This window comes from Chironomus tepperi, unplaced genomic scaffold (genome assembly GCF_022539635.2).
Source record: "Chironomus tepperi strain 1889 unplaced genomic scaffold, CSIRO-AGI_Ctep_v1 contig_176, whole genome shotgun sequence".
Classification (NCBI taxonomy): domain Eukaryota; kingdom Metazoa; phylum Arthropoda; class Insecta; order Diptera; family Chironomidae; genus Chironomus; species Chironomus tepperi.
The window spans coordinates 1,010,618-1,037,863 of NW_027226298.1; the positions used below are offsets into that span (position 1 = coordinate 1,010,618).

The 27,246-nt window shown below is 32.5% G+C and overlaps 5 protein-coding genes across 10 annotated transcripts in view; 1 reads left to right on the top strand and 4 right to left on the bottom strand.

Moving 5' to 3' along the window:
• The window catches only part of zormin, a 114,212-nt gene that overhangs the window by 53,145 nt on the left and 33,821 nt on the right, over positions 1–27,246 (top strand). For 3 of the 6 annotated variants that reach the window (XM_070638727.1, XM_070638732.1, XM_070638730.1), the window contains 8 exons: positions 674–2,681; positions 2,749–2,909; positions 3,033–5,657; positions 8,027–9,341; positions 10,006–10,335; positions 10,645–10,751; positions 11,078–11,255; positions 11,417–11,858. In XM_070638727.1, the coding sequence (XP_070494828.1) occupies positions 674–2,681; positions 2,749–2,909; positions 3,033–5,657; positions 8,027–9,341; positions 10,006–10,335; positions 10,645–10,751; positions 11,078–11,255; positions 11,417–11,523 (6,831 nt within the window). In that variant the 3' untranslated portion in view covers positions 11,524–11,858. Of the gene's footprint in view, positions 1–673; positions 2,682–2,748; positions 2,910–3,032; positions 5,658–5,749; positions 6,294–8,026; positions 9,342–10,005; positions 10,336–10,644; positions 10,752–11,077; positions 11,256–11,416; positions 11,859–27,246 lie in introns of those variants that run through there. The other 3 variants (XM_070638728.1, XM_070638731.1, XM_070638729.1) reach the window with 3 other exon arrangements.
• Positions 15,895–24,738, bottom strand: LOC139089184 (transmembrane protease serine 9-like). Its single transcript, XM_070638649.1, has 14 exons — positions 23,976–24,738; positions 23,736–23,913; positions 23,464–23,643; positions 23,276–23,387; positions 20,389–21,037; positions 20,151–20,328; positions 19,879–20,058; positions 19,687–19,817; positions 16,930–17,556; positions 16,757–16,819; positions 16,517–16,694; positions 16,230–16,385; positions 16,141–16,161; positions 15,895–16,029 (listed from the first exon to the last, which is right to left on the bottom strand). The coding sequence occupies exons 1-14, from the start codon at positions 24,582–24,584 to the stop codon at positions 15,902–15,904; spliced, it is 3,390 nt and encodes a 1,129-aa protein (XP_070494750.1). The 5' UTR covers positions 24,585–24,738; the 3' UTR covers positions 15,895–15,901.
• LOC139089261 (chymotrypsinogen B-like) lies at positions 17,894–19,442 on the bottom strand. The gene is made up of 4 exons (XM_070638734.1): positions 18,616–19,442; positions 18,377–18,554; positions 18,131–18,310; positions 17,894–18,070 (listed from the first exon to the last, which is right to left on the bottom strand). The coding sequence occupies exons 1-4, from the start codon at positions 19,312–19,314 to the stop codon at positions 17,937–17,939; spliced, it is 1,191 nt and encodes a 396-aa protein (XP_070494835.1). The 5' UTR covers positions 19,315–19,442; the 3' UTR covers positions 17,894–17,936.
• Positions 21,081–23,217, bottom strand: LOC139089263 (chymotrypsinogen B-like). Its single transcript, XM_070638736.1, has 4 exons — positions 22,042–23,217; positions 21,803–21,980; positions 21,550–21,729; positions 21,081–21,492 (listed from the first exon to the last, which is right to left on the bottom strand). The coding sequence occupies exons 1-4, from the start codon at positions 22,660–22,662 to the stop codon at positions 21,359–21,361; spliced, it is 1,113 nt and encodes a 370-aa protein (XP_070494837.1). The 5' UTR covers positions 22,663–23,217; the 3' UTR covers positions 21,081–21,358.
• Positions 25,585–27,166, bottom strand: LOC139089262 (chymotrypsinogen B-like). Its single transcript, XM_070638735.1, has 5 exons — positions 26,451–27,166; positions 26,213–26,390; positions 25,885–26,043; positions 25,805–25,825; positions 25,585–25,741 (listed from the first exon to the last, which is right to left on the bottom strand). Exons 1-5 carry the CDS (start codon positions 27,111–27,113, stop codon positions 25,605–25,607), a joined length of 1,158 nt encoding a protein of 385 aa, XP_070494836.1. The 5' UTR covers positions 27,114–27,166; the 3' UTR covers positions 25,585–25,604.

A 27,246-nucleotide genomic window follows, 5' to 3' on the forward strand; every position in this document is an offset into this window, starting at 1 on the left:
TAAAAATTGCTCATGAATATTTTATTTCACGACATTTAATAATTTTCCACTTTGTTTATTTTTCATTTTCGAAAATCAAAATAAATTTCATTTACACTTACAAAAAAAGCCATAAAAAATATCCAAAACACTCCACAGCGATTATATCCATTAAAAGATATATTTTGAATCTGTATATCCACCCATATGGTTATATCCATTCACAAAAAAATTCACAATAAATTTTCCCTCAATTAAATAAGGAAAAGAAGACGAAAAAAAGCATCCACAGATGTGGGGAGGTCACATTTAATTCGCACAGTGGCGTTAAGGAGAATTAATTGAAATAAAAGAACATTTGTTGCTTGCGGTAAAGTAAACAATAGAAGCAAGAAGGAATAACCAAACTAACATAATTAAGTATGACATCATTTCTGAAATTTTCCAAGATTTTCTTTTCGAAAATCCGTACACGAGAATGAATAAAACACATGTGTATGGGCGCGCTTAAACTTACGAGATGATCTTAAAATAGAAAAATTAAAGTAAAAGATTTTTCCTCGCATGTGTGTGCATTAAGACATCATCGTGAGTTCATATAGATTTTTTTTAAGTTCGATACGATACAAATGTAAAGGAATAAAGAATTTTTCCCTGTATTTTTCAAAAAAAATTTCTTTTATTTTCCTTTCAGTTGCAGTACGACGGCGAAACTGTAAGGTTAACATTACCTCAGACAGCCAGCGTCAAAGATTCTGGAATATATAAAGTCATTGGAAGAAATATTGCTGGTGAAGCATCAACTGAGTGCTTTGTACAAGTTGAACAACAAGAAGAAGTTCAAGCACCAATACAGCCAAAACTTATTAAGCCATCAATTCAACAACCTCTTAAAGACATTTCAGTTTTTGAGGGAAAACCAATACATTTGGAGTCAATAATTGTCGGACAACCAGAACCAGAAGTAATTTGGCTACATAACGATAAGCCAGTCAAAGAGTCCAACGACATTCGATTGTATTTCCAAGGAGACACCTGCACATTATACATCAACGAGGTCTATTTAGAGGACGCGGGCGTATACAAAATAATTGCAATTAATTCAGCTGGCGAGGCATCAAGTGAATGTCGTGTTAGTGTAACACCGTTGAATATTCTTGAACCAGCTATACGACCAACGGAATCAGAACGATTCTTATCCAGTAGCGTAATGCCACCAAAATTCGAAAAATTATTAACCGATGGTCTTGCAAATGAAGGCGAAACTGTTGAATTGGAATGTTGCCTAGTTAGTGGACCGTTGCCAGAAATAAAATGGTATTTGAATAATAAAGAAATTGTATATAATGATCGTATACAAGCTGTAGCAAATGAAGATGGAGCATTAAAATTAATTATTCGAAATGTATTGCCAGATGATAAAGGCGTTTATACGGTCAAGGCCACAAATTCAACTGGCATTGCTAAATGCTTCTCACATTTGATTGTAAAGTCAAATGCAAACAGCAGCGGTGATAATCTACTCAGCCGAATGGAACCAGAACCCGAAAAAATCATCTGTCCAACATTCAAGGAATTATTTGCCGATCGTTCAGTGAACTACGGAGATTCAACGAAATTCGAATGTATTGTTTATGGCAAGCCAACGCCAAAGATCAAGTGGTATTTTAATGATATGCCTGTTCACGGAAGAGATTTCCTCATTTCTACAAGTGGCGATCGTCAAGTGCTTACGATTCCTAATGTTGCTCCAGAAACTGTTGGTAAAATTTCATGCATCGCTGAGAACGAAGCTGGAAAAGCTACTTGTGTGGCAATGCTATCAGGATCTGGAATTCCATTATCAACTGAGGAACAATTCACAACACAGGAAGACATTTCTGGATCTTCATTCATCACAATGCAAAAACACATCACAACTACAACAACAACAAAGCAATCGAATGTTTTTGGCAATGGAGTTCCACCACAATCGCAGTTCCATTCAACAAGTGAACAAATTGATTCATCCTATAAGAAAGTTGGTGATGCACCAGCAGAAGTTAGCGAATCAAAGAAATTCGAGGAAGTTCGAGAATCATCAGCTGAACCACAACAAACATTTGCACAAAAGTTGCTCAATTTCAGTAGGAACGACATGACAAATGAGAAGCACGAATCCATAATCGCTCAATCTGGTCAAATTTCAACTGGAAAGCCAATCAGAAGAAGCACAGCTCCACGATTTGTGTCACCATTGATTGGAAAGATTGTCGATCAAGGTGTTGATGTTGTCCTTGAGAGTATCGTTGATGGATATCCAACACCAACTGTTGAAGTCACAAAGAATGATGAGATAATCACTTCAGTTCCTGGAACTATTGAAATCTCATACAGTTTGAACAAAATTGTCATTAAATTATTCAATGTCAGTACAAAGGATGCCGGTCGATATTCAGCGATTGCCAAAAATGATGCAGGATCTGCTACAAGCACTGCTGATGTTGTTGTCAAGAAGTCAATTTTCCCACCAGTTTTTGGACGAAGATTGCAAGCTCAAGTTGTTAAGAAGGGCGAAAGAGTTATTATGGATTGTGAAATTACTGGCACACCTGAACCACAAGTGTCATGGTACAAAGATGACCGTCCAATTGCACAAGCAATGGCAAATGAATATAGAATAACTCAACTTGGTATCTGCCATAAGTTGATTATTGAAAATGGTAGAAAATGAGGATTTTTGGATGCATTTCAGCAGCAAAATTAACAAAATTTTCTCTTTATTTACAGTAAAAGTTCAAGACACCGGCAAGTACATGGTCAAGGCTGTCAATTCAGGCGGAGAAGCTCAAAGCATCGCAGACTTTATGGTCCTTGAGTCACAACCTGATCGAATGGTTGAAGTCACAAAGACAGTCGTCTTTAGTGACCTTCCATCAAATCAAATTAAGGTAAGGTTTTTGGCTTTTACTTCTTTTATACTTTACAAAAATTCTTTTCTCTTCCTTTTCTATCCAAAAACATTGAAACTTATTTTTTAAATACTCGAAATTAAATTTATTTTAAAATCAAAGACTGGTCCAATTTTGGATCAATCAATTCCAAAAGAAAATGGAATTTCTAAAGAAAACTATTCAGCACAACAAGAGCTTTCTTCTAAAGCACAATTGGGAAGTTCCACAGAATCAAAGGTGATTATGGAGACGACAAGAACTACATCCACAACAATGCGTCTTGAGCATAAGCCTCAATTCAATGATTTACCTCCAATTACGTTCTCACAAAGAACTCAAACGCCAACAATTCCTTTGGTAAGTGAAGGAACTATGGTCGATAGTGAATTGAGCGTAAGCAAGCATTCTGAACAGACACAAACTGATGGACCAAAGCCAAGAGAATTTGAAATTCCAATTAGACAAGAATTGCCAAAGGAACCGGAAAGACCAAAGGATATTCCATTCCCATTCGTTGAGACTCCTAAAGTCATACAAACTCCTGAGCCAATCAGAAAGAGTGCATTGGAATTCTTTGAGAATAATTTGAAGAACTTGCCAGAATTAAATCAGGATAGATACACAAGATATGAGGATGCTGTTAAAGGAAGTCACACATATGTTAGTAAACAACAGGAAATTAAGGAGCAATTCCATACAAAACTCAATGATGATTTAAGCTATTTCAATCTTAAACCTGAACCACCAGCAGAATTGTCATTCATGCCAAAGACTCAACCAGTTGGACAGCCTGAAAAGATTATTGAAAAGGTCAAAAAGCTTGAGGAAGTTCATCAAACAAGCGAGACTCCATTAAGTGGAACTATTCATCAACCAATGTACAAAAAGGAAGAAAAGTTCGAGAAAAAGGAATTTACATCAACAAAGTCAACAACACCTTTTGTGCCAAAAGTAGCTACACCAACATTTGCTCCACATGTTCATCAACTCATCCCAGATACAAGAGTTGGAAGAAGTCCATCACCAAAACCATCAACTGAAGGTGTAAATATGGAGAAATTGTGGGCAATGAAGCCAAAAACACCTGAACCATTTGCTGCTCCACAGCAGATACAACAGACACAAGAGGATTATAAACAGCAGAGCTTCACACATGAACACAAGTCATCATTTGTTGCTTACTCATCACAGAAAACTGTCAAACAGGAAGTTGTGGAACCACCAAAAGAACATTTTGTTCCAATTCAGCCATACCAAGCTCCACCTGTTGAGCAGCCAGCACCTGTTGAGGAACTTCCAAAAACATCAATTAAGGACACAAAGAGCTTCTTTGAACAGAGAATAAAGGAAGAGGAAGTTAAGTCAACGACTTTACCAGACTTGAAAGCTCCAAGTTTAGTTAAACAATTTGCTAAGCCAATGGTTCCACTCGTTCCTGATAATTATGAATTAGGTATTGAACCAGGTGCACCACCAGAAATTTGCTATGCACCAAAGCCGGTTTTGGAAAGGAAGCAATCATATGTTGAGAAAATTGAGAAAACTTTAGAACAAAATATTGAAAAGGAACCAGATCGTGTTCCTCGTGGTGGTGTAAGGATCTTCCCAACAAGACAGACACCAAACAGAATGTCTTCACAATCTCCACAGAGATTCCAATCACCAAAACCAGTTGTTCAACAGCAATTGCCAAAACCAGCACCACAGCCTGTTTATCATCCACCTGAGCCAGTTTTTAAGGCACCAGAACCAGTTTTTAAGGCACCTGAGCCAGAACCTGTAATTAAAGCTCCAGAGCCTGTTTTCAAAGCTCCAGAACCAGTTCTTCAGCCAGAACCACAGCCAATATTCATGACTCAGCCAATTCAACCACCAAAAGGACCAGAACCATTTATTCCAGAGAAATTTGAGAGTCATGAAAGCCACAGTGAGTTCAAAAAGGAGGAAACAATTTCTGGATATCGTCGTGTAGCTCCACCAAAGTTCTTAGAACGTGGAAAATCATCAGAACCAACATTTGTGCCACCACCAAAGTTTGAAAGTCCAACATTTACAAAAAAATCGGAACCAATTATTAGAGATGTTCCAATCTCAGTTCAGAAACAGGAACCAATTAAGCAACAACCAGCTGCCCAACCTGCTTATCAAAGTTATCAACAGCAAACAAAGCAACAAACATTTGTACAGAAAACAGATCCAGTTAAACAGCCAGCTCCTCAGCCATTGGCTCCAATGCCTTTAATTCAACCAGGTCCACAGCCAATTTATCAAAATTATCAATCCTCATCACATCAGGAACAAACATTTATTAAGAAAACGGAAACAATCAAACAATCTGGACCACAGCCATCTCCTCAGCCTGCTTATCAGCCACAAATGCAACAGTCATCACTTTACACAATACAAAAACAGACGGCTGCTCAACAACAGCAGTCAGCTCCTCAGCCACAACAACAACAGCAGCCAGCTCCTCAGCCACAACAACAACAGCAGTCAGTTCCACAACCAAAGCAAATAATTAAGCCATCAGCCGTAAAACCGAAAGGAAAATTCGAAGACTTCGTATCAGAAACACAAGAATCATTTCAAAGCATGTATAAAAATTTTGTAAAATCAGAACAAAGTCAACATACGACTGAATCCTATTTCCAAAGGATTGCATCACCAAAAACAATCTCACAACCATCACCACAACAACAACAAACACCGACGCAATCACAATTAAAGAAACCAGAACAATCGCAGGTTCGCAAAAAGTTTTATCCCGATGTGATGCTTTAGATGTGATTTTTTTTGACACTTTTTTTTTCTTCTTCTTTTCCACTTTTACATTACAGAAAAATTGTATTATTCAATAGAAACAAAATTATTATTTTTTGTTGTTTTACACACAATTAAACATGCACAAAAATTGAAAATATACTTATTTATACTTATTGTCCGAGCAGTACAATGTTTAGTGCTGCCACTATGGTTGACCATGTCAATAGGGCTCTTAGAATCAATTTTGATCACATGGTTGAGTCTTGTCTGATTCTAAGCATTCTATTGACAAGGTACCATAGTGCCAACACTCGAAATTATGCTGCTCGGGTTGGATATACACTTTACCAATTAATCAAGCTTGAAATTGAAAAATTATGCGCTAAACTAATTTTACATAAACACAAAAACACAGAAAATTTTCTTTGGGTTTTCTTTCATTTCCTGCTCATCTTTCCTTGCAAGAATCACTTCATTATCAGCAAATATGTCACTCATCTGATACACATCATTATCATCATCTCTATCACTTTCTACTTTATTATTTTAAGCTTTAGTCATTTTGAGATTATTTAATGGACATGAAAATCGAAATAAAGAAAAGAGTAAAAAATTGAATTTTTTTTTGTGTGAATTTGCAATTTTTTAAGGCTATCCACATGCTTATTTAGATTCTGCTTAATTGAGCAGTGGCCTGAAAGATTATTTAAATAGAAATAGTCATTAACGCATTGAATGAAGTAATTTGAGATGAAAATACAGCAACATTGTTGCCCAGAACAACTGACTGAGCTCTACACCTACAGATTCATTGCATCATACATATCTAATGAATCAAATTTTATTATTGAACATTTTTAACAAGATGAAATCTTATGTCACTGTTATTTTAAAGGAGGATTTGGAAATAGATTGAGTTTATGACTCAAAAATTATTTTTGATAATTTAACGTGTTTTGTAATTCATTGATTTTTGTGTAGAATATACTATAAATATAGTATTTTACTAGTATATACAGTTAATTGTCTTTTTTTGAATAAAAATCTGAAAATTACAACTTTTTTAAAATTTTGAATAAAACCAAAAATTGAGAAAACATAGAATATGCCAGAAATTCTGACAATATTCCTATGAAAATCACTAAAAATCCTCATGTAGGGAGAAGTTACTGTAGATTTTCTCAAATTTCTTCTTCATTCAATACATGCAAATCAAGCGAAAAAGAATACAAATAAACAATTAATATCCAAGCGATGAGTACATTCTGCAAGTTGTGATTTCTTAGTTTTTCACAAATATCTGAAATAAAACAAGTATTCCTTACAAATGTTGAGTATACTCGCCTTAATGAGCGTGCTCATTAGTATACTCAATTACTATAATTGAGGATGCTAAATTGTGTGATTCCAATTATAAAGCTTAATCTGTGATAAATCAAATTAGGATTATAAGGACAAAAAATCATTTTAGGAAACCAAAATGTCAAAAAACAGGGGTCAAGGTACACTCAAATTTTATATCAAGTTAACGGAATCCTAATCGTCTTCGACCTCTGACCATATTGACTCTAAATATTGTATCTAAATTGATTTTTGAAACATTCCGGAATAACAAAAATTGGTTAATTGATCAGAAGTCCATCCCAATGAAAGCGTGACTCTGAATTGATGCTAGATTCGGTTAAAATCCTGCACAAGGCTGGCATTACTCCGACATGGTGCCAGAGCTAGCGTTATTCGAGCTTGGTGTTAATGATGGAGCAATGCCAGCTTGGTTCCGCAACTAAACTGAATTTGGATTTTGAGTCGATTACGCCGACTTGTGCTATTCGGAGTTTTAATTCAAAATAAATTCAAAAATTTCTCCCAAATCAACTTATTATTTGACTTATTGTATATCTAGATTTGAGGACGACTTATGTCATCGAGCCGTGACGTTAAAGCATGTCCAAGTCAACTTAAAACCCATTTGAAAAATTCCATCTTAAATCATTCCCAAATGACACAAAAATAGTGTCCATTCCTTGACGAAAATTCGTAATACAATCAAAATAAACTTATATCCAATTACACATTCGCATCATTTTCAATTCTTAATTGTGTGTGAAATGAGTTCCTCTACTAATGAAAAAAGAAAATTCGAAAATGAAAATAAAAATCTTTTTGTGCTTGTATTGGTTTATTTTTCTTATTTTTTATGCCTGCATTTTTATTTTTTTTTTCCTCATTTTCCAATTGTTTTTATTTTTTACAAAAAATAAGCTTTTGAATTTTTATTTCTCAACTGACATGCTGAACATTAGTTCTGGTCAATTTCAAATTTATAAAATGAATTTTATCTTGTGTTACAGGATACGAGCTCGACACAGATGATGAAGAACATTTCAATGACATCGAAGCAAATAAAGATAAATGAGGAACCGATAACAATTCAGCCAGTGACACAAACATCCACATCACATTACACGAGTCACAAAAGTGAACAAAGTTATGAAAGTGAATCAAAATATCAACAGACATGGAGACCATCAAGTGAGCATTGCTATAAGCCAGTCACTCCAAACCTTCCACAAACACCACAACACTTTTCTAGTCATATAATGCAAAGTCCACCGGCACCATCAGCTTTTGAGACTCCATTACAATATACTGGAACAGCACGTCCTAAATTTGAGCCAATTGATAAGCCAATTCCTATACAGCATGTAAAGAAGGTTGAACAAAAGCAACCGAAAGTCTTTAAACCAACTCCAGTCACACCTGCATATAATGCATACTCAAATCATCTTGAAAATTCTAGTCAACAATCTAATCAAACTAAAAGTTATTATTACACGACATCAGCTCCACAATCTACAACCAAAACATATTATACAGCTGTTGCTGGTCAGCCAGTTCATAATGCAATTGCACATGAGACATCAAATACAATGCATATGAAGGAATCAACAGAACAGAGTCATCGTGTTGTCAATATCACACAAACACGTAGAGTCATTTCACTTGATGGTCCAAAGAAGGAGGAAGAGAAACTTGAACCTTTCCCATTCTCACCAGAGCCTGGAACTTATTATCAAAAACCACGAGTTCCACCTCCACCAACACCCACAAAATTCATTCGTGGAGAATTCCGTGAGAGTGACTATGACAGTGATCTTGAAAATGCAAGAATTCGTCCAATTTGGACACCAAGTCAACAGCATGCACATGATAATCTTCAATATAGACCAGTTAGACCTCCATCCAGTAGAAGTTCCAGTGTACCTCCATCAACACGTCATTATGACAGAGTTAAGACACCAATGGAATTTGACACTGAACCTGTCATCATGCCAACACGTATTAAGATTGAATCACCGTCACTAAAGACACCACAACAATATTTCTCATCGTCTTTATATCGCGATCAAATTAAGGAGAAGAAAATACCAATTGTCACACGAGATGATATCGGAATACAGAAGAGCTCATTTAATGATCATGCAAGCACCATGAATGCCGCATTTAAGACTAAAGCTCATCAATTTATGAAGGATGTTATGGTTGAGCAACAGCAACAGCAACAGAAACAACAAAAACCAATTCTGAAGAAAGCAGGCAGTGTTGGAGCTGGTGATGGACAAGGATCACAGGCTTATCGTGAAGAATCTAGAGTATCTCAATATGGTGAGTCCAAAAGTATTTTTTCATCCTTTTTGTGATCATTTTTTGAAAATTTTTATTTTTTTGTTTCGCTAAATTGAAATTTTTTTCATGAAGATTTATTTATATCCTTCATCATTTTATAGTTTATGTACATAAAGTATTCATGGGTGGTGATTTAAGAAAAGTTGTTGCAAGTTTGAGTTATTAATTTAATTTCGAAAGTTAAATTTTCGACTTCGAAAGTGAAATTTTGAAGTTCAAATGTTAAATTTCCAATTTTGAAAGACAAATTCTAATTTCGAAAGTGAAATTTTCAAGTTCGAAAGTGAAAATTACTATTTCAAAAGTGAAATATTCAATTTCGAAAGTTAAATTTTCGAACATTTATTTTATTTCACAACTTTTACCACCTGTGAATCAACAATTTGTTACTGTACATCCACATCATTCATATTTTGTAAATTACAATATTTTTGTCATGATTTGTAGATTTAATTTGGACATGGCTTAGTAGAATTGGCAAGCAAAATTGAAATTTTTGAATTAAAAACTAAAAAAAATTCCTTAATTTTTGAAAAAATCCCAAAATTTCTTCGAATGTCCAAATATCTCTCACATAAACCTCCTTTCTGTTTTAAATAATATTTTTCATATTCTCCATAAAAAAAATCAAATTTGTTCAAAGGCACAAAGCATGTAGACCCGGATACCGGTATTATTTATTTCAAATATGATTTTGGCTATGAATTTGGCGTAATATTTCAAGATGGTAAAAAAGTTGTCGGCGGCATACGTAATAATCAAAATGAAACTAAAAGAGTTTTACCCGAACGAACATCGGATATTGAAGTGCCAGTTTTACATGAAAAGACTGGACGCGCAAGTGTCGTTAGTTTCGGCGCTACGACACCAATCGAATTTGAACGGCTTGATAAAGCGAAAAAACGTTACAGCTTGCCTACTCCTAGCTCTAATGATCGCTTTACACCAAAAAATGGAACGATACAGGCATCAGGTATTGATTTTGATATCGTATTATTAGATTATAGATGTTTATTAGGACACATTGACTCTAATAGATGAGAATCAGCTTCTTTTAAACTTTTATCGCATTGCTTGTTACTTTTCATTAATTTTGATGTCTTTTTTGTGTGATTATTAACATAATAATGAGATATTTTTGTTGTGTGTGAAAATTTAACAATTTTAAACCAGAACAATTACACTGTCATGTAAGTTATGAACACAATCTCGATGTTTGATGTCGTTTTCATTATTATTTTGAATTGGAACTGATTCAATGTCATTTTATACTCAATTTTAGAATATTCAACGAATATTGTTTATGATCGCTCTGGATCAAATACTCCATTTGATATTGTTAATCAGCAAAAGCAAGGAGCACCTAAAAATCCACCTATGTTTATAACCGTAAGTTTTGTACTTATATTTTTGAAAATTGTCAATATTTAGGGGTGATATGGTTCTATGGGGACTAAAAAGATTCTCAAATACCTCATAGAATTGAATTCAACTTTAGTGTCTTTGAGTGTTATCCTTTAATCCACTGACGCACCTTAATGGCCTTCATGGGTCATAATTCTGAAAATCTATCTAAAACCTAAAAATTGACAATTTTGACAAAATTCCGATCCGCACAAATTATACATGACAGCGTTCAAGTATCAAATTTGTGTCAATCGGGAATTAAGCACTTACCGACCTCAAATAATAACAAATTTACTTATCTATTACAGCCCCTTAAAGATATTGCCGTTGTTGCTGGACAAACTGCACGATTTGAATGTATTGTTCAATGTGACCCACATACAGTATATTGGATGAAGGATGGTCAAATATTGGAGAATAGTTTCAAATTTCAGATTGAGTATAGGAATGGCGTTTGTCGGTGCACAATTCCGCAAGCTAGTAAAGGTAGGATTTGTAGATTTGCTGTAAATAGTAAGAGCGATCTGGCATTCAACTTGAAGCAGAGGTGGAGCAAGGAAGGAGAGTTAGCTCCAAACCTGAAACGCCCCTGTCTAGGAGAGTGCCTCAATAAACATATTTTAATCAAATATTTATTCATCTTCCAGATGATGCCGGAACCTTTGAATGTATTGCGCAAAATAATATGGGTACAGATACAACAGCAGCTATGTTAATTATTCCTGGCGATAAGCGAGGATTTAGAATATTTTAAACTATAAACCACAAAAAAATAACTTTTTAATTGCCACAAAAATAATAAAATTTCTTTCGATTCTTTTATTTTATTTCACATCGTTCAATAAAAAACATATTTTTATGACTAAATTTTTTGTGCCAAAAAATAATCAATTTATGATTTTGTCAGATATACTCATTTAACTCAATATACAATTTATCAATTTTTAATGCATAATATGTTTATGTGAAAATCATAAAAAAAATCTTAACAGAAAATTTTATTGAAAAATTGAAATAAAAATGTTAATTTTGATGTTTTAAAGGAAAATAAAGCTCAGCTATAACTTCTTTAATTGTTTGCAAAATGAAGAGGTGTGGATTATTGTGTTTTATTGCTGCTAATTTTAAGATTATAAAGACTTATTGTTCATATTTGAAGTATATTTTTAATAATTTCTTATGTCTGCCTAAGTTGCACTTAGTTTGATATTGGTTACAATGTCTGAATGTCTCAAATTTGTCGATTCTTGACAAAATCAATCCAAGTACCCGAGCGACACAAATGATAAAATTTAGTAGTCAAGTGGCCTCCAAACGGTTTAGCGAAGCCCTTAAAACTATGTGGTAGAGCTTGCTTCATTTGTGTCGCTCGGGATTGCACAAATCGATCAATCATCTGGCCTCAGGTCGGCGTGACTCGGATTCAGTTTAAATCCGACATGCCTTAGTTAATCCAATGGTGCAGGATTTTTGGACAATCAATCAAGTTATTCTTATCGGACATCACATAACGAATTTTTTGAATCTAAAAATTTTCTCGAATTTTTTTTAAGCTTTTCAAGTTCTTCCACATTTTCCTCAAAAGAAAATCTTTCAAGCAATTTTCTAAGAAAAACTTTTAAGCTCTAAAAATTCAAATCTGATCATTCAGTTAATTCATCACACATTATTTTCACATTCGTACAACAAGATCGTTTCCGAAGACTCAGCGTGAAGCAATGAATGAAATTTTTTGAATGTACGCCAGAAGTAACACTTGTTAAATGCCTGAAAACGAAAAAATAATAAACATTTATTTCGGATTTTTTTCTCTACTACCGGCATCAATTCAAAAATAAATTTCCTCAGACTTTATCATGTCATGGGATTCCCCGGCTAGAGCCGATGATGAAAACACATATGTAAAAAAACCCGAAGAGAATTTGAGCATTGAGAAAAATCTGAGTAAATTGGAAAGAAATCTCAGAGATGAAAAAAATGAGAAAAATCTCATAAAAAAGTCACTCATCGGCGATCACCGCTCAGTTTATTTACCTCGAATGCGAGAAAAAAAATTGTTTTATTTTAGCCAACTAGGAAGCGATCACTTGATATACTTGCGACTTTGCCAACATTTCTGTATAAACATATACATTGAGGAAGGTTATGGCAAGTGGATGTGGGTTGATTATAAATAAAACAGCAACAAGCTCAAGTCTGACGATGAAATATGGGTTAGTTTGTTGTTGAACTTTAAATCAGCTGACAAAATACACATATTGGTGTAAATTTGTGAAAATAAGTGATTATCAATTCTAGAGTAAATTCGAATTAATCACATAATTAAAAGTCCTGACCTTTTGTGAAATTCCCAGTAATACGCTGTACGACGTTATCAGTACAAAACATTTCCACGCGATCGGCATTTAAATATGATTATATTTTGTTTATTTAATTTAATCTCAATTTGTCTTGACAAATTTGTCAATTTGTTCTCGCAGAATATAAATTATTTTCATCTGAATTTTATTTTAAAAAAATGTTTGAAATAATTGAAAATATGCCCAGTAATCAAAAGTGATGAAATTCTGTAGAAATTACTTCGTATTCAATAGAATGTAGCATATGACACCTTTGATCCTTCAGAAATTAAATGAATAATTCAGAACAAAAATGTAATATTGTCATTTAAATTTGTGAAATTTGAGTAAACCACCGAAAGTGACATTCCGACTGGAATATTAAATGATACAATTATTATTATTAAATATTTTCGGATACTCAATTCTGATTTGAAATGAAATATATTTTTTCTATATCAATGTTCTTTTACCATGGCTACCCAGGAAGGAAAACGACGAAAAAAACAGAGAACTAGACTCAGACCAGTGTGATGCAGACGTTGAACCAGTTGTTAAGTTAATTTCTACACCGTATCCTTTCCGGGTAGCTTCAATTCATAAATCATACTGATCTGCATGGACAGTGAAGTTATTTATAAATTGTTTGAAGCTGAATCTTTATATTTATTAATATTTTAAGATTATAATATTCTTTCATAGATCGCTGCCTTAGTATTCTATAGTAATATAACAATCCCTTGATAAATACTCTATGAATCACTTCTTACTACGCAAAAGATTCTTGAAGAATTCTTTCTAGAAAACTATTATTTAACACTATGAAGTCTTCTTCTTAGATACGTAAGATAAAGATAAATGCTTGAATGATATTTCACTTGATTACTTAAGTATACATCATTTGGTCACGGGTATTACACTTGCTAATGCATATTGCTTTATTAGTCATTTGCTACTTAATGACAAAAGAAGAAATTGATTTATTATTAGTTTGTCAAGCTAATGAAAGGAAATTTTAATGAATTTTAAGATAATAATAGTCTTTCTTGAGCTGTGAAGTAGTTAATAACTGCTGAACAATGCATTCTTAGGTATAGAATCCACTCAAAAACACACGAAGTAGAAAAGAATAACAATATTGTCTCCAGACTAATGTGACTCTGTCATGGAGTTGAATTCCATAGAGTCCAGTCACTATTTTACACATTTTCCATGATGTGTGCTTTTCATTGCTGCTTATTTACTTGCATATTCAATAAGAATTAAAGCACTACCAATTTATGCTTAAAAAATGACAGAATTCCATTTAAAAATAATTTCATTCCTACACTTACGTCTTCATAATAAACAATTTAAGTACGTCACTTACTCATCGGTGTTTTCTCAAGTTCTTCAAATAAACACCGCCGAACGCCACCGCACACAAAAGAAAAAAGAATAATGACAGACCATAAATAAAAGAAAAAGATTCGCACTTTAATGGTCTACAAACATGTCATACGAGTGAAATAGATTTTCTCGCATTTTCACACATTTTCAATGTTTGTATGTGCCAAATTCCGGTTGTCATCGTATAAATAAGTGTCATAAAATAGAGAAATGATAGGAAGAAGATGAAAATGTGAATGAACGTATATTCATGTTACCCGGGTAGAAATTTTCGATATCTAAGGTGATTTTAATGATGATATGCATCTTTTTTGGAATTTGATTGATGATGATGGATTGCTGATGTTGATTTTTAATCGTCATTAATGTTAGACAGTTTAAAATTTTTGAAAAATTAAATTTTTTTCAAAAAAATTGCATTTTTAACTGTCAAAAAATTATGAAATTCAATAAAAAATTTAAAATCTGAAAATACGTTAAAATTTGAAAATTTTAAAAAAATTAAAAAAATAACGGTCAAAATAAATTTAAATCTCAGAATTTTCCGCGTTAGTTGTGAAAATTTCCCAAAGATGTCACTAGCTCCCCACGTTCGTGAAAAGTGAACATTTGCTCGTGATCTTGAAAATGTGTAGAAAAATTATTTTTAGATCCTTTCATTGACTCACTCTAGTGCGATAATTTTCTTATTTCTTGTTTATAGATTGAGGAAGCGTTTGTTCAACCTAAATATTTTCATGATGCACTTTCTTATCTACATTACAAATTTTTATTAGTTTTTAAATATTTTTCAAGAACATTTAAAAGTACAAGGAAGTTTTTCATGTAAGGAAGATTAATTAATGCACTGACATTTAATGGACGATTTAAAATTTATTAGCCGTAATAATTTTAAGTGTGCCTTTAAGACATTTATAGATGGAGATAATACTTGATTTTTTTGAATTTCAATTTTATAAATCACCATCCGTAATTAATTTTCTGACACATATTCTCAAAATATGTAGCGCACCAAAAAATTCATTTAAATAAATAAAATCAGCAAGCTGAAACGAGAAATGACTTTTCATCGAGCACGTAAATTGAAAATTTCTCTCTAATAAAAAGAAATTGCACTCATCACAAATGCTTGTCTTTCACGAGAGAAATGTTTAATATGAAGTAATCCAGTATGGCGTGAAATTAAACATCTATTAATAAATCGCAGCAGTAAACATAATTTTAGAGGATTTTGCATTTTATTTTATTATATTATGAATAATTACATCATTTTATGATAGATTTTTGGAATATTATTGTGCAAAAATCAGAGGTGGAAGTCGAGCCGAGTCGACTTGACTCCATGCAAAATCCATGGCGAGTTCAAGCTTTGACGAAAATGGTTTAGACTCCGAAATTCTCAATTCATTCCAAAAGCGTCATCTCAATTTCTAGCCAATCAATGTACTTACTTACTTTTGTATACACAGCAGGCAGACCATTTCCACATCCAAAGCCATATGACACAATTCCATAGACGAAATTCTGGCTGTCTTGATTATTAAAATTATGAATTTATTAGGAAAACGTCTAAATTATATTGGACTAAGTCCTATGTTAAATGATTTATAGAGTTTTAGAATTTAATAACTAAAACTACTTACTATGTTCAAATGAAAGTGGACCTGCAAAAAAATATTAATTTATTAACAAATCTTCGAATATTTAAATCAATTCAATCAAGATTTCTTACCTCCAGAATCACCACGACAACTGTCAACCATTAAACTTGTACCGCAAAATTGTCTATTTGTGATCTGCGTATGGTAATTCTTGTAAACAGCTTGACATTCATCAAAAGAATATTCTTCTATGTATCCTTTCCGAAGCCAGTCTGACTTCTCACCAGCTATTTATGTTGATTGATAAGAAAAATTTTAAAATCCTTAAGCAGAACTCAAAGTCGACACCGATTTCGTATGGAAAGGTCGACTTTGAGCTCTATCTTTAAGGATTTGAGGTTTTGAATATTCTGCTTACTATTAGGATCGATTACTCCAAATCCTGTCACTATCAAGTCTTCAGGAATAATTTTGTCATCAGATGTAATACAAATTGTTTTAATGAACTCTGAAAATGTTGCAGGACGTTTAAGCTTCAATAAGGCTATATCATTGTTCCGTGAAGACAATGAATATTTTTGATGAATTTTCGCAGCCTATACAAAAAAAAATTCCAGTTTTTAAAGAGTCTGCCATTGAATCAATCGAGTTTGCTCACTTTTACTTCAATGTCTTCTCCAGGACCTGAATGATCAACCGAATCGCTCAAATTAAGGGATGTCTGAGAATTTATAAGTAATTTATAGTAATAGAAATTATAATATAGTCAATAAATTGGCGATACAGCATCATATACTCAAAAATTCCTTAAAATATCAATAATACACTTACACGTCCTAATCTAACAATTCTATTCTCTATTGTACTTCCGCGTATGCAATGTGCAGCCGTAAGGACAATATCATCAGCAATTAGTGATCCGCCGCAATTAAATTTAATGTTATCGCTGCTGTTGCTAGTGAGACCAAGAGCCACTTGAAATGGAAATTCACCAACAGATGCTTTTTTCCCTCCGACGACGTTAAATTCCATTTTTAAAGGCAATGGCTTGAAAGGATCTTGACACAAAGCATTTTTAAACTTTTGACTTGATTTTGGACAGCAAACTAATGGACTAGTTCCAACAAAACCACAAGATTGTATTTCTGAGTGACGTTTTTCTTTTGCTAACAGTTGAACATGCTTGCAGGTTCGTAGTTCTTTATATGTGCCTTGTTTTCCATTTCTTAGATTACACTTCCCGTTTAATGCACACGAATCATCACGAAATATAACTCTGGCAAGATTTGATCGAATTAAAGCAATGATCAACAGCAGAATGAGTAATTTTTGTAACATTTTCAAGCTTAAAATCTTAAAAATTGTGCCCTGTTCAAGCAATCTCAATACTCTGACATTTTTGCTGATTTTGCTCCTTTTGTGGAATGAGTCGCTTTTGAGATTGTGAATTTGTTTGACCTAAAGCATAATATTTCTCTCTGATTTTGATTAATCTCAACCTTGAAAGGAAATTTTTATGCCCTATCATTTTCTACATAATTATGCAATCATTCAGTCATGAGTTATTATCAGTCACATGGGTCTCTCATCAATTGATGAATGTGTCTGTTAAGCATGTATTCATGCATTAATTACTGGTTTTCCGTGTACTGATTTGACCTCGTTTAATTTATTATTAAAAAAAACAAGGAACAGTCATTTTGCTAAGTACACTGCTTTAGTTGTTCAATGAGTCTTATCAAAATTAAAAGAAATTCCAAATTGTCCTTGGAATATGTCTTTAAGTATAACTTAGTTCTAGGAAACAAATAATCTTATTTTATTTAATAGCTTAATCTTTAATTTTGTTCAAATTTATACATTTCATCATCGATCCATTCGAGAAATCGATTAACCTTTGTGTAAATTCCAGGAATATTTCCACCGCAAGCCATTCCATAAGATATTACTCCATATAAATATGGAATTCCCGCTGTTGATTATTTAGAATCTTAGCTCCATTAAGCTTTTTAAATCTATTTATTTTACTTACTTATTCTGTAGCTAACAGGACCTCCGGAATCACCTTGACAAGCATCTGCTCCTTTGTAGCCAACAGCACAAAATTGGGTTTCAACCAGTTCCTTACCACCATGCGAAACTAATTCTCTGCATCTCTGCAGTTGATACAAATTTACTGTAGCTCTTAAAAGCCAATCTGATGTTTTCTTGGCTAATTAAGGAAATTTATAAAATCTTTAAAGGTTCATTAAAATGCTATGTAAAACATAGAACTTACTGTCAACGTCATTTCTGCCATATCCTGTGATAGTAAAATTTTTAGGCAAGTCTGAATCATCTGATGACAAACAGATAGTTTCAATTGACCATGAGAATTTCGTTGGCTGCTTCATCTTAATCAATGCAATGTCATTATGTCGTGTAGATCTTGAGTATCTTGGATGCAATACAATCCTCTGTATCGATTTAGAGAAATAATTAAATAATTAAATGTTGGCATAACTAGCTACAAATTACCTGAATTTCAATATCTTCTCCATCACCATAATCATACTCATTTGGGACAAGAGATGTGCGTCCTAATTTGATTGTTACTGGTGTTGTATCTCTTCGGTTTGCGCAATGAGCAGCTGTTAGAACAATATCGTCAGCAATCAAGGATCCTCCACATTTATACTCAATTTTATTATCTTGGCTTCTATATCCAATTGCGACTTGGAATGGAAATTCCCCAACACCAGCTGGCTCACCGTCAATAATATTTTGTTGAAAAGGGTTTGCTGTACCATTTTCCTTACACAATGCAGTCAAGAATTTCTTTGATTTTGGATATGATAGTAAAGGTGTTGATGGTACTTTTGTTGTTGTTGGTACTTTTGTTGTTGTTGATACTTTTGTTGTTGCTGATACTTTTATTGTTGTTGCTGTCGGTACTTTTGTTGTTGTTGTTTGCATAGGCGGAATGTCTTGTGGACAGCACACAATTGGTGCTCTTCCTTCAAATCCACATCGTGAAATTTCATTAAATCTTTTTCTTTTCATTAATTCCATGACATATTTACAATTTCTTACATCTTCACAAGTTCCACGTTGATTATTTTTTAATTCACATTGATCACCTCTAATAAGACTGGAATAGCCACAAGCACAAAAAAATTGTAATACATTCAAAGCACATATCAGCAAAGTTGAAACTTTAAGACGGGTCAATTTCATTTTAAATTTTGATAATATTTTGATTTTTTTTCTCTTTTCAATATTTAATGTACAAACTGATGTGACACAACTGAGAAGAATAATTTGAATGTCTAGAATTTTTATATTGCTTCATATAAATGTTTCTTTAATGAGAACTGAAAGAGAACTGATTAAACTACTCTCATCATCTCCTGAGAAAGCAGTTATTTATGCAGCTAAAACGTTAGGGAATCTATAACTTATTACGTTCCGTTCATAGAGGGAAGGTCCAGATTTTGACCTTTGATTACTTATATTCGAATTGCCAAAAATACTTTACAAACAAAACTCAAACATATAAATATGAACTGAGTGTAAATTTATTTTTGTGGGTGTACAGATAAGTTTTTAATTTTGTTCAAATTTATACATTTCATCATCGATCCATTCGAGGAATTGATTGACTTTTGTATAAATTCCAGGAACACTTCCATCGCAGCCAATCTGATAAGATAATATTCCATATAAGTAGTGAACTCCTTCTGTTGATTATTTAAAAATTAATTTTTTGGAATTTTTAATGTTTTAATTTTTAACACTGACCGTTTTTGTAACTAGCAGGACCTCCGGAATCACCTTGACATGTATGAGCTCCTTTATATCCAATAGCACAAAATTGGGTTTCAACTATTTCCTTACCATCTTGCTTTAATAAATCATTGCAATCCTGTTGTTGATATAAAGTAACAGTTGCTTTTAAAAGCCAATTTGATGTTGTGCTAGCTATTTGATGAAATTATTGTGATACATTAATAATTATACTATACGATGGATTACAATTTTAAGCGTTTTAAGTAAAAAAACATAGAACTCACTGTCAACATCATTTCTTCCATATCCAGTAATAGTAAAATTTTTGGGCAAATTTAAATCATCCGATGATAAACAAATATTTTCAATTGGCCATGAGTATTTCGTTGGCTGTTTCATTTTAATCAATGCAATGTCATTTTGTTGAGTAAATCTTGAGTATTTTGGGTGCAATACAATGCTCTGAATCAATTAAGAAAAGTAATTAAATATTAAAGTTTGTCATATCAAGCTTCAAATTACCTGAATTTCAATATCTTCTCCATCACTGTAATCATGCTCATCTTCAACAAGAGATGTGCGTCCTAATTTAATTGTTAATGGTACAAGAACTCTTCTATCAACACAATGAGCAGCTGTTAGCACAATATCGTCAGCAATCAATGAACCTCCACATTTATATTCAATTACATTATCTTGATTTCTGTATCCGAGTGCTACTTGGAATGGAAATTCACCAACACCAGCGGATACACCGCCAATAATAGATTGAGATAGTTCGGACCTTGTATCATTATTCTTGCACAATGCATACAAAAATTTTTTAGACTTTGGATAAGATAATGGAAGCGGTGGCATAGTTGTTGTTGGTACATTTGTTATTGTTGGTTGTATAGTTGGAATGTCTTGTGGACAACACACAATTGGAATTCTTCCCTCAAATCCACATTTTGAAATTTCATTAAATCTTCTTTCTTTTATGAATTTTTTGACATATTCACAATTTCTTATATTCTCACAAGTTCCACTTTGATTATTATTTAATTCACATTGGTCTCCTCTACTAAGATAAGAATTAGCACAGCAAACTTGTAATACATTGAAAGCACATATCAGCAAAGTTGAAACTTTAAGGGTCAATTTCATTTTAAATTTTGAAAATATTTTGAATTTTTTTTTGTTTTTTAATATTTAACATACAAACTGATCTGACACAACTGAAAAGAATTGCTTAAATGTCTAGAATTTTATATTACTTAAAACTACATGTTTGTTTAATGAGAACATTATCAAGTACTCGAAGAGAACTGATTAAACTACTCTCATCAACTCATGAGAAATGTGGTTATTTAGACAGCCTATAGCTAAAGCGTTAGGGGTAACGCTCATGGAATTCAAAATGCTTAAAATACTTTACAAACTAAGCCACACAAACTTTAAAAAGATTTTCTATTTTAAATTGTAATTTTAAAATTTATTTTTAAAAGTTTTTTTAACTTTGTTCAAATTTATACATTTCATCATCGATCCATTCGAGAAATTGATTGACTTTTGTATAAATTCCAGGAGCACTTGAACCGCACGCCATTCCATAAGATACTATTCCATATAAATAGGGAAGTCCGTCTGTTGAATATTCAAAAATTATTTAGAATTTTTAAAATTTAAATTTGTTAAACTAACTTTTTCTAAAACTAACAGGACCTCCGGAATCACCTTGACATGCATCTGCTCCTTTATACCCTTTTGCACAAAATTGGGTTTCAACTATTTCCTTACCACCTTGTTGTACTAAATTATTGCAATCCTTTTGTTGATACAAATTCACTGTTGCTTTTAAAAGCCAATTTGATGTTTGCTTTGCTATTTGAATAAATTGATAAAATCTTATAATACACTAAGGGTCAATAAAATGCTATGTAAAATATGAACTTACTGTCAAAGTCATTTATTCCAAAACCTGTGATAGTAAAATTTTTAGGCAAGTCTGAATCATCAGATGACAAACAAATAAAATCGATTGGCCATGTAAAGTTCGTTGGCTGTTTCATTTTAATCAATGCAATGTCATTTAGTTTAGTAAATCTTGAGTATTTTGGATGCAATACAATGCTCTGTATCGATTTAGAGAAATAATTAAATAATTAAATTTTGGCATGACTAGCTACAAATTACCTCAATTTCAATATCTTCTCCGTCGCCGTAATCATATTCATCTTTAACAAGAGATGCTCTACCTAATTTGACTGTTACTGGTGTTGTATCTCTTCTGTTTGCACAGTGAACAGCCGTTAAAACAATATCGTCGGCAATCAAGGATCCTCCACATTTATATTCAATTATATTTTTTTCTTCGTTTCTGTATCCGAGTGCTACTTGGAATGGAAATTCACCAACACCAGCTGACTCGCCACCAATAATATTTTGATTAAGAACGTGATTTGTGCCATTTTTCTTGCACAATGCATTCAAGAACTTTTTAGACTTTGGATATGATGGTGGAGGTGTTGTTGGTACAATTGTTGTTGTTGGTTCTATGGGTGAACTATCTTGTAGACAGCACACAATTAGTTTATTTCCTTCAAATCCACAGCGTGAAACTTCTTTAAATCTTTTTCCTCTCATTAATTCCATGGCATATTTACAATTTCTTACATCTTCACAAGTTCCACTTTGATTATTATCTAATTCACATTTATCACCTCTACTAAGATGAGAATTGTCGCGAGCACAATAAACTTGTAATACATTCAAAGTACATATCAGCAAAGTTGAAACTTTAAGGGTCAATTTCATTTTGAATTTTGATTATTTTTTCTTATTTTAAATATTTTTTCTCTTCTTTACTTAATACCCGAACCGATCTGGCACAACTGAGAGTTATCACTAAAGTGTGTATATTTTTATATTGTTCAAAATAAATTATTTATTGAGAGAACCCTTGAGAATACATTTTATTTCTCCAATGAACCAATTATTGTGCTCATATTCAGGACTTTCCAAGATTTTTGGGGTCAAAAGTAAAACCTTTTTAAAAAAAATTTCAATTTGCTAGAGTTTTTCGTGGAAAAAATCCAACCTTCCTCCTTCCTAAATTTTGGTGATCCATACAACAACTCCCTCCTCAAAAAAACTTCTGGCTACGCCCCTGCTTTCAATCCCTGTAGAAAATATATTTGATGTCGCTATGGAATCTTTAACATCATCTCCAAATTCACTTAAGCTATTGTAAAGCCAATAATAATTCAAATTAAGCTCATATTTAATTCTGAAAGAAAATGATGTCCTTATTGAAGATAAGAATGATCAGAATGTCTCTATTCCTTGGTTAATTTAGCCAACTTTCATCTTAATACTAAAGTTAAATTATTTATTTCAAATAAGCATTTAAATTTGTTCAAAATTGTACATTTCTTCATCTATCCATTCGAGAAATTGATTAACTTTTGTGTAAATTCCAGGAATATTTCCACCGCAAGCCATTCCGTAAGATACTACTCCATATAAATAGGGAAGTCCGTCTGTTGAAAATTTAAAAAATAATTTTTTGGAATTTTTAAAATTTAAATTTTTTAAATTTAAATTTTTTATACTAACTTATTCTGTAACTAACAGGACCTCCGGAATCACCTTGACAAGCATCAGCTCCTTTATATCCAATAGCACAAAATTGGGTTTCAACTATTTTCTTACCACCTTGCTGTACTAAATCATTGCAATCCTGTTGCTGATACAAATTTACAGTTGCTCTTAAAAGCCAATCTGATGTTTTGGTTGCTATATGATGAAATTAAAGTGATACATTAGCACTGATACTTTATAATCAATGACAATTTAAAGCGTTTTAAATACAAAAACATAGAACTCACTGTCAACATCATTTCTTCCATATCCCGTGATAGTAAAATTTTTGGGCAAATTGAAATCATCAGATGACAAACAAATATTCTCAATTGGCCATGAGTATTTCGTTGGTTGCTTCATCTTAATCAATGCAATGTCATTATGTCGAGTAAATCTTGAATATTTTGGATGTAATTTAATTTTCTGTTTGAGAATAAAATTATTAAATAATTGAATTTTATAATAATTATGTAGCAACAAATTACCTCAATTTCAATATCTTCTCCATCACCATAGTCATATTCATCAGGAACAAGAGATGCACGTCCTAATTTGATTGTTACTGGTACAAGATCTCGTCTATTAACGCAATGAGCAGCTGTTAGAACAATATCGTCAGCAATTAATGAACCTCCACATTTGTATTCAATTTTATTTTCTTGATTTCTATATCCAATTGCGACTTGGAATGGGAATTCCCCAACGCCAGCTGGTTCACCGCCAACAATGTTCTGATTGAGATTTAGATTCGTGCCATTTTTCTTACACAATGCATTTATGAATTTCTTTGATTTTGGATATGATTGTGATAATGTTGTTGTAGTTGTCTGTATAGGTGAACTATCTTGTGGACAACACACAATTGGTATTCTTCCTTCAAATCGACATCGAGAAACTTCATTCTTTCTTCTATCTTTTATTAATTCCAAGGCATATTCACAATTCTTTGCTTCTTTACAAATTCCACTTTGATTATTATCTAATTCACATTTATCACCTCTACCAAGATGAGAATTGTCACGAGCACAATAAACTTGTAATACATTTAATGAACATATCAACAAAATTGAAACTTTATGTCTCGTCAATTTCATTTTAAATTGTAAAAAAATGAGTAGTTTGTTAAGATTTTATTTTTATTGAACACAACACACAGGCAGATCGGGCACAACTGAAGAGAATGAGGCAAAGAGACTTGATTTTTATATCTTTTAACAAACAAGTTTCTCACTAAGATGGCAAGTAAATCGAGTTCTCTCTGAAGAAGTCAGATATGTGCTTAACAATGGAATTAACAAAACGCAGGACTTTCCAAAAAGAGTCATTTTTCATGATTAATAAATAAATTCACGAGAATTTGTAAAATTTTTAAAACAATAAAAAATCGATAAATCTAGGGAAAATAAATAATTTTGAATAGGAACCGGTTTAACGCTAAAACTCAAAAATTCGTCACACAATTCATTTCTTTGCAATAACTTTCTATACACGATTGTTTTCAAGTTTTTAAAATCATTAAATATGAAATTTGTATTATTGTTATTTACTCATCTTCTCTCCTAATTTGAGCGACAATGTTTGTAAATAAACTTAATTGCATATGAACTCAGGTATACAGCACATAATCTGTTTTCAGTAGTTGATGTGTAGCAGTCAGTTGAATAATTCTTGGTAGTTATTTTCGGTATTAATACAAGGTTATTGTTCCAATTATGTAGTAATTAACAACATATGCAAGTTAGTTCCAATAAAATACTTCCACACTGTCTCACTATTCACCATCACACTCATATGTTACTCATTCTTAACTAACTTATTGGACAATCCGCTCTTCCATTTCACATTGACTAATTCTTGGGTGTTTTCCGTCAATAAGCTGCTACATTTAAGACGCCGAAGTATCTTAACTATCGAAAAATCACTAAATTGAGGATGTGATTTGAGCCCTGGATTTGAAACTCAATACCAACTCTCGTGACCCTTACGGTGCTAATTGAGCTATTAAGGCACTTTTCACGATTCTGAGCAATTTAAATATATTAAGGTTTATTATCGAAATTCACGAAATTACATTTAAATTAAAGAATAAAAGTTAAATAAATTTATTGACTTTTTTAAGAATTCTGTTCTAATTTATACATTTCATCGTCTATCCACTCAAAATATTGATTCACTTTTGTGTAAATTCCAGGTAAAGATCCTCCACAGGCAATTCCAAACGACACTATTCCATGTAAATAATGTCCATCATCTGTATTCAAATTAAACACAAAATTTACAATAAAATTTAAGAATACTTCTTGAATTTACTCACTTTTAATGTAACTCACAGGACCTGTGAAAGGTTCAATAATTTATCAATCTTTTAATCAAGTCAAACTAAATGTCGTTTACCTCCAGAATCACCTTGACAGGCATCAGCACCTTTGTAACCAATAGCACAGAACTGAGAATCAATCAGCACTTTATGATCTAGCTTCACAAGTTGCTTGCAATCCTCAACTGGATATAAATTGACAGTAGCCTTCAAAAGCCATTTTGATGTTTTAAATGCTGAAATTTCAATTCATCAACTTGTTATAGGTTTTAAAAAATTAGAGATAATTCCTAAATGACATTTTTAAAAATGGGATTTACCCTCATTGCCGAAATGTCTTGATGGGGATTTTTTTAAGATTTACTACGTCATATAAAAACAAAATCTAAATAATTTCATACTTACTGTCTACATCGTTTCTCCCAAATCCAGTAATTGTTAAGTTATGTGGCAAGTCAGAATCATCAGATGATAAGCAAATAGTCTTAATAGGCCATGTAAATTTTGTCGGTTCCTTTAATTTTATTATGGCAATGTCATTATGGCGTGTGGATCTTAAGTACTTTGGATGCAATGTTATGCTCTAAGTAGGAATAGAATTGTTTATTTTATAAGATTTTCATAGAAGTAAAGGAATCTGTACCTTAATTTCTATATCCTCGCCAGCAGCAAAATCATACTCATCCGTAGTAACAAGTGAAGCTCTTCCTAGCTTAACAGTCACTGGTTTAGATTCTTTTTTAAGTGCACAATGAGCTGCTGTAAGCACAATATCGTCGGCAATTAATGATCCTCCACACCTATACTCAGTTACGTTTGATAAGTTTAGATACCCTAAAGCCACTTGAAATGGAAATTCACCAACAGTAGCCTTTTCACCAGCTATAATATTTTGAACCATTCTAAATGGATGGATTTTGTCTTTACATAAAGCTTCTTTAAATTTTTTCGATTTCGGATATTGAGCTTGTGGACAACATACAAAATATTTTGTTCCAACAAATGCACAACGTAGCAGTTCCGATTTTCTTTTTTCACTTAATAACTTTTGTGCATATTCACAATTTGCTATTTCTTGACAAGTTCCAACTTGATTGTCTCTTAATTCACATAAATCACCTGGACTGCGTTCAGAATTATCAATACCGAAAACATAAACGAAATTTAAAATACACAAACAGATAAGAGGAACTAAACTTATCGGAAGTGATGCTTTCATTTTTGGTTCTTTTGACCTATTAAGTTTAATTCCAAATTGTCTGTCTCTCAAACTTGATAGAACAGATGAACAGTTCAAACTGAGCATAAATAATTGAATTCATTTATTTTATACTCAATTTCACGAGAATTCAGTTTGAATTGAGAGGAATGCTGTGAGAATTAAGAATGGTTAAATCACAGCGCATAGCTTAATAGTCACAAAATTGATTAATTAATAA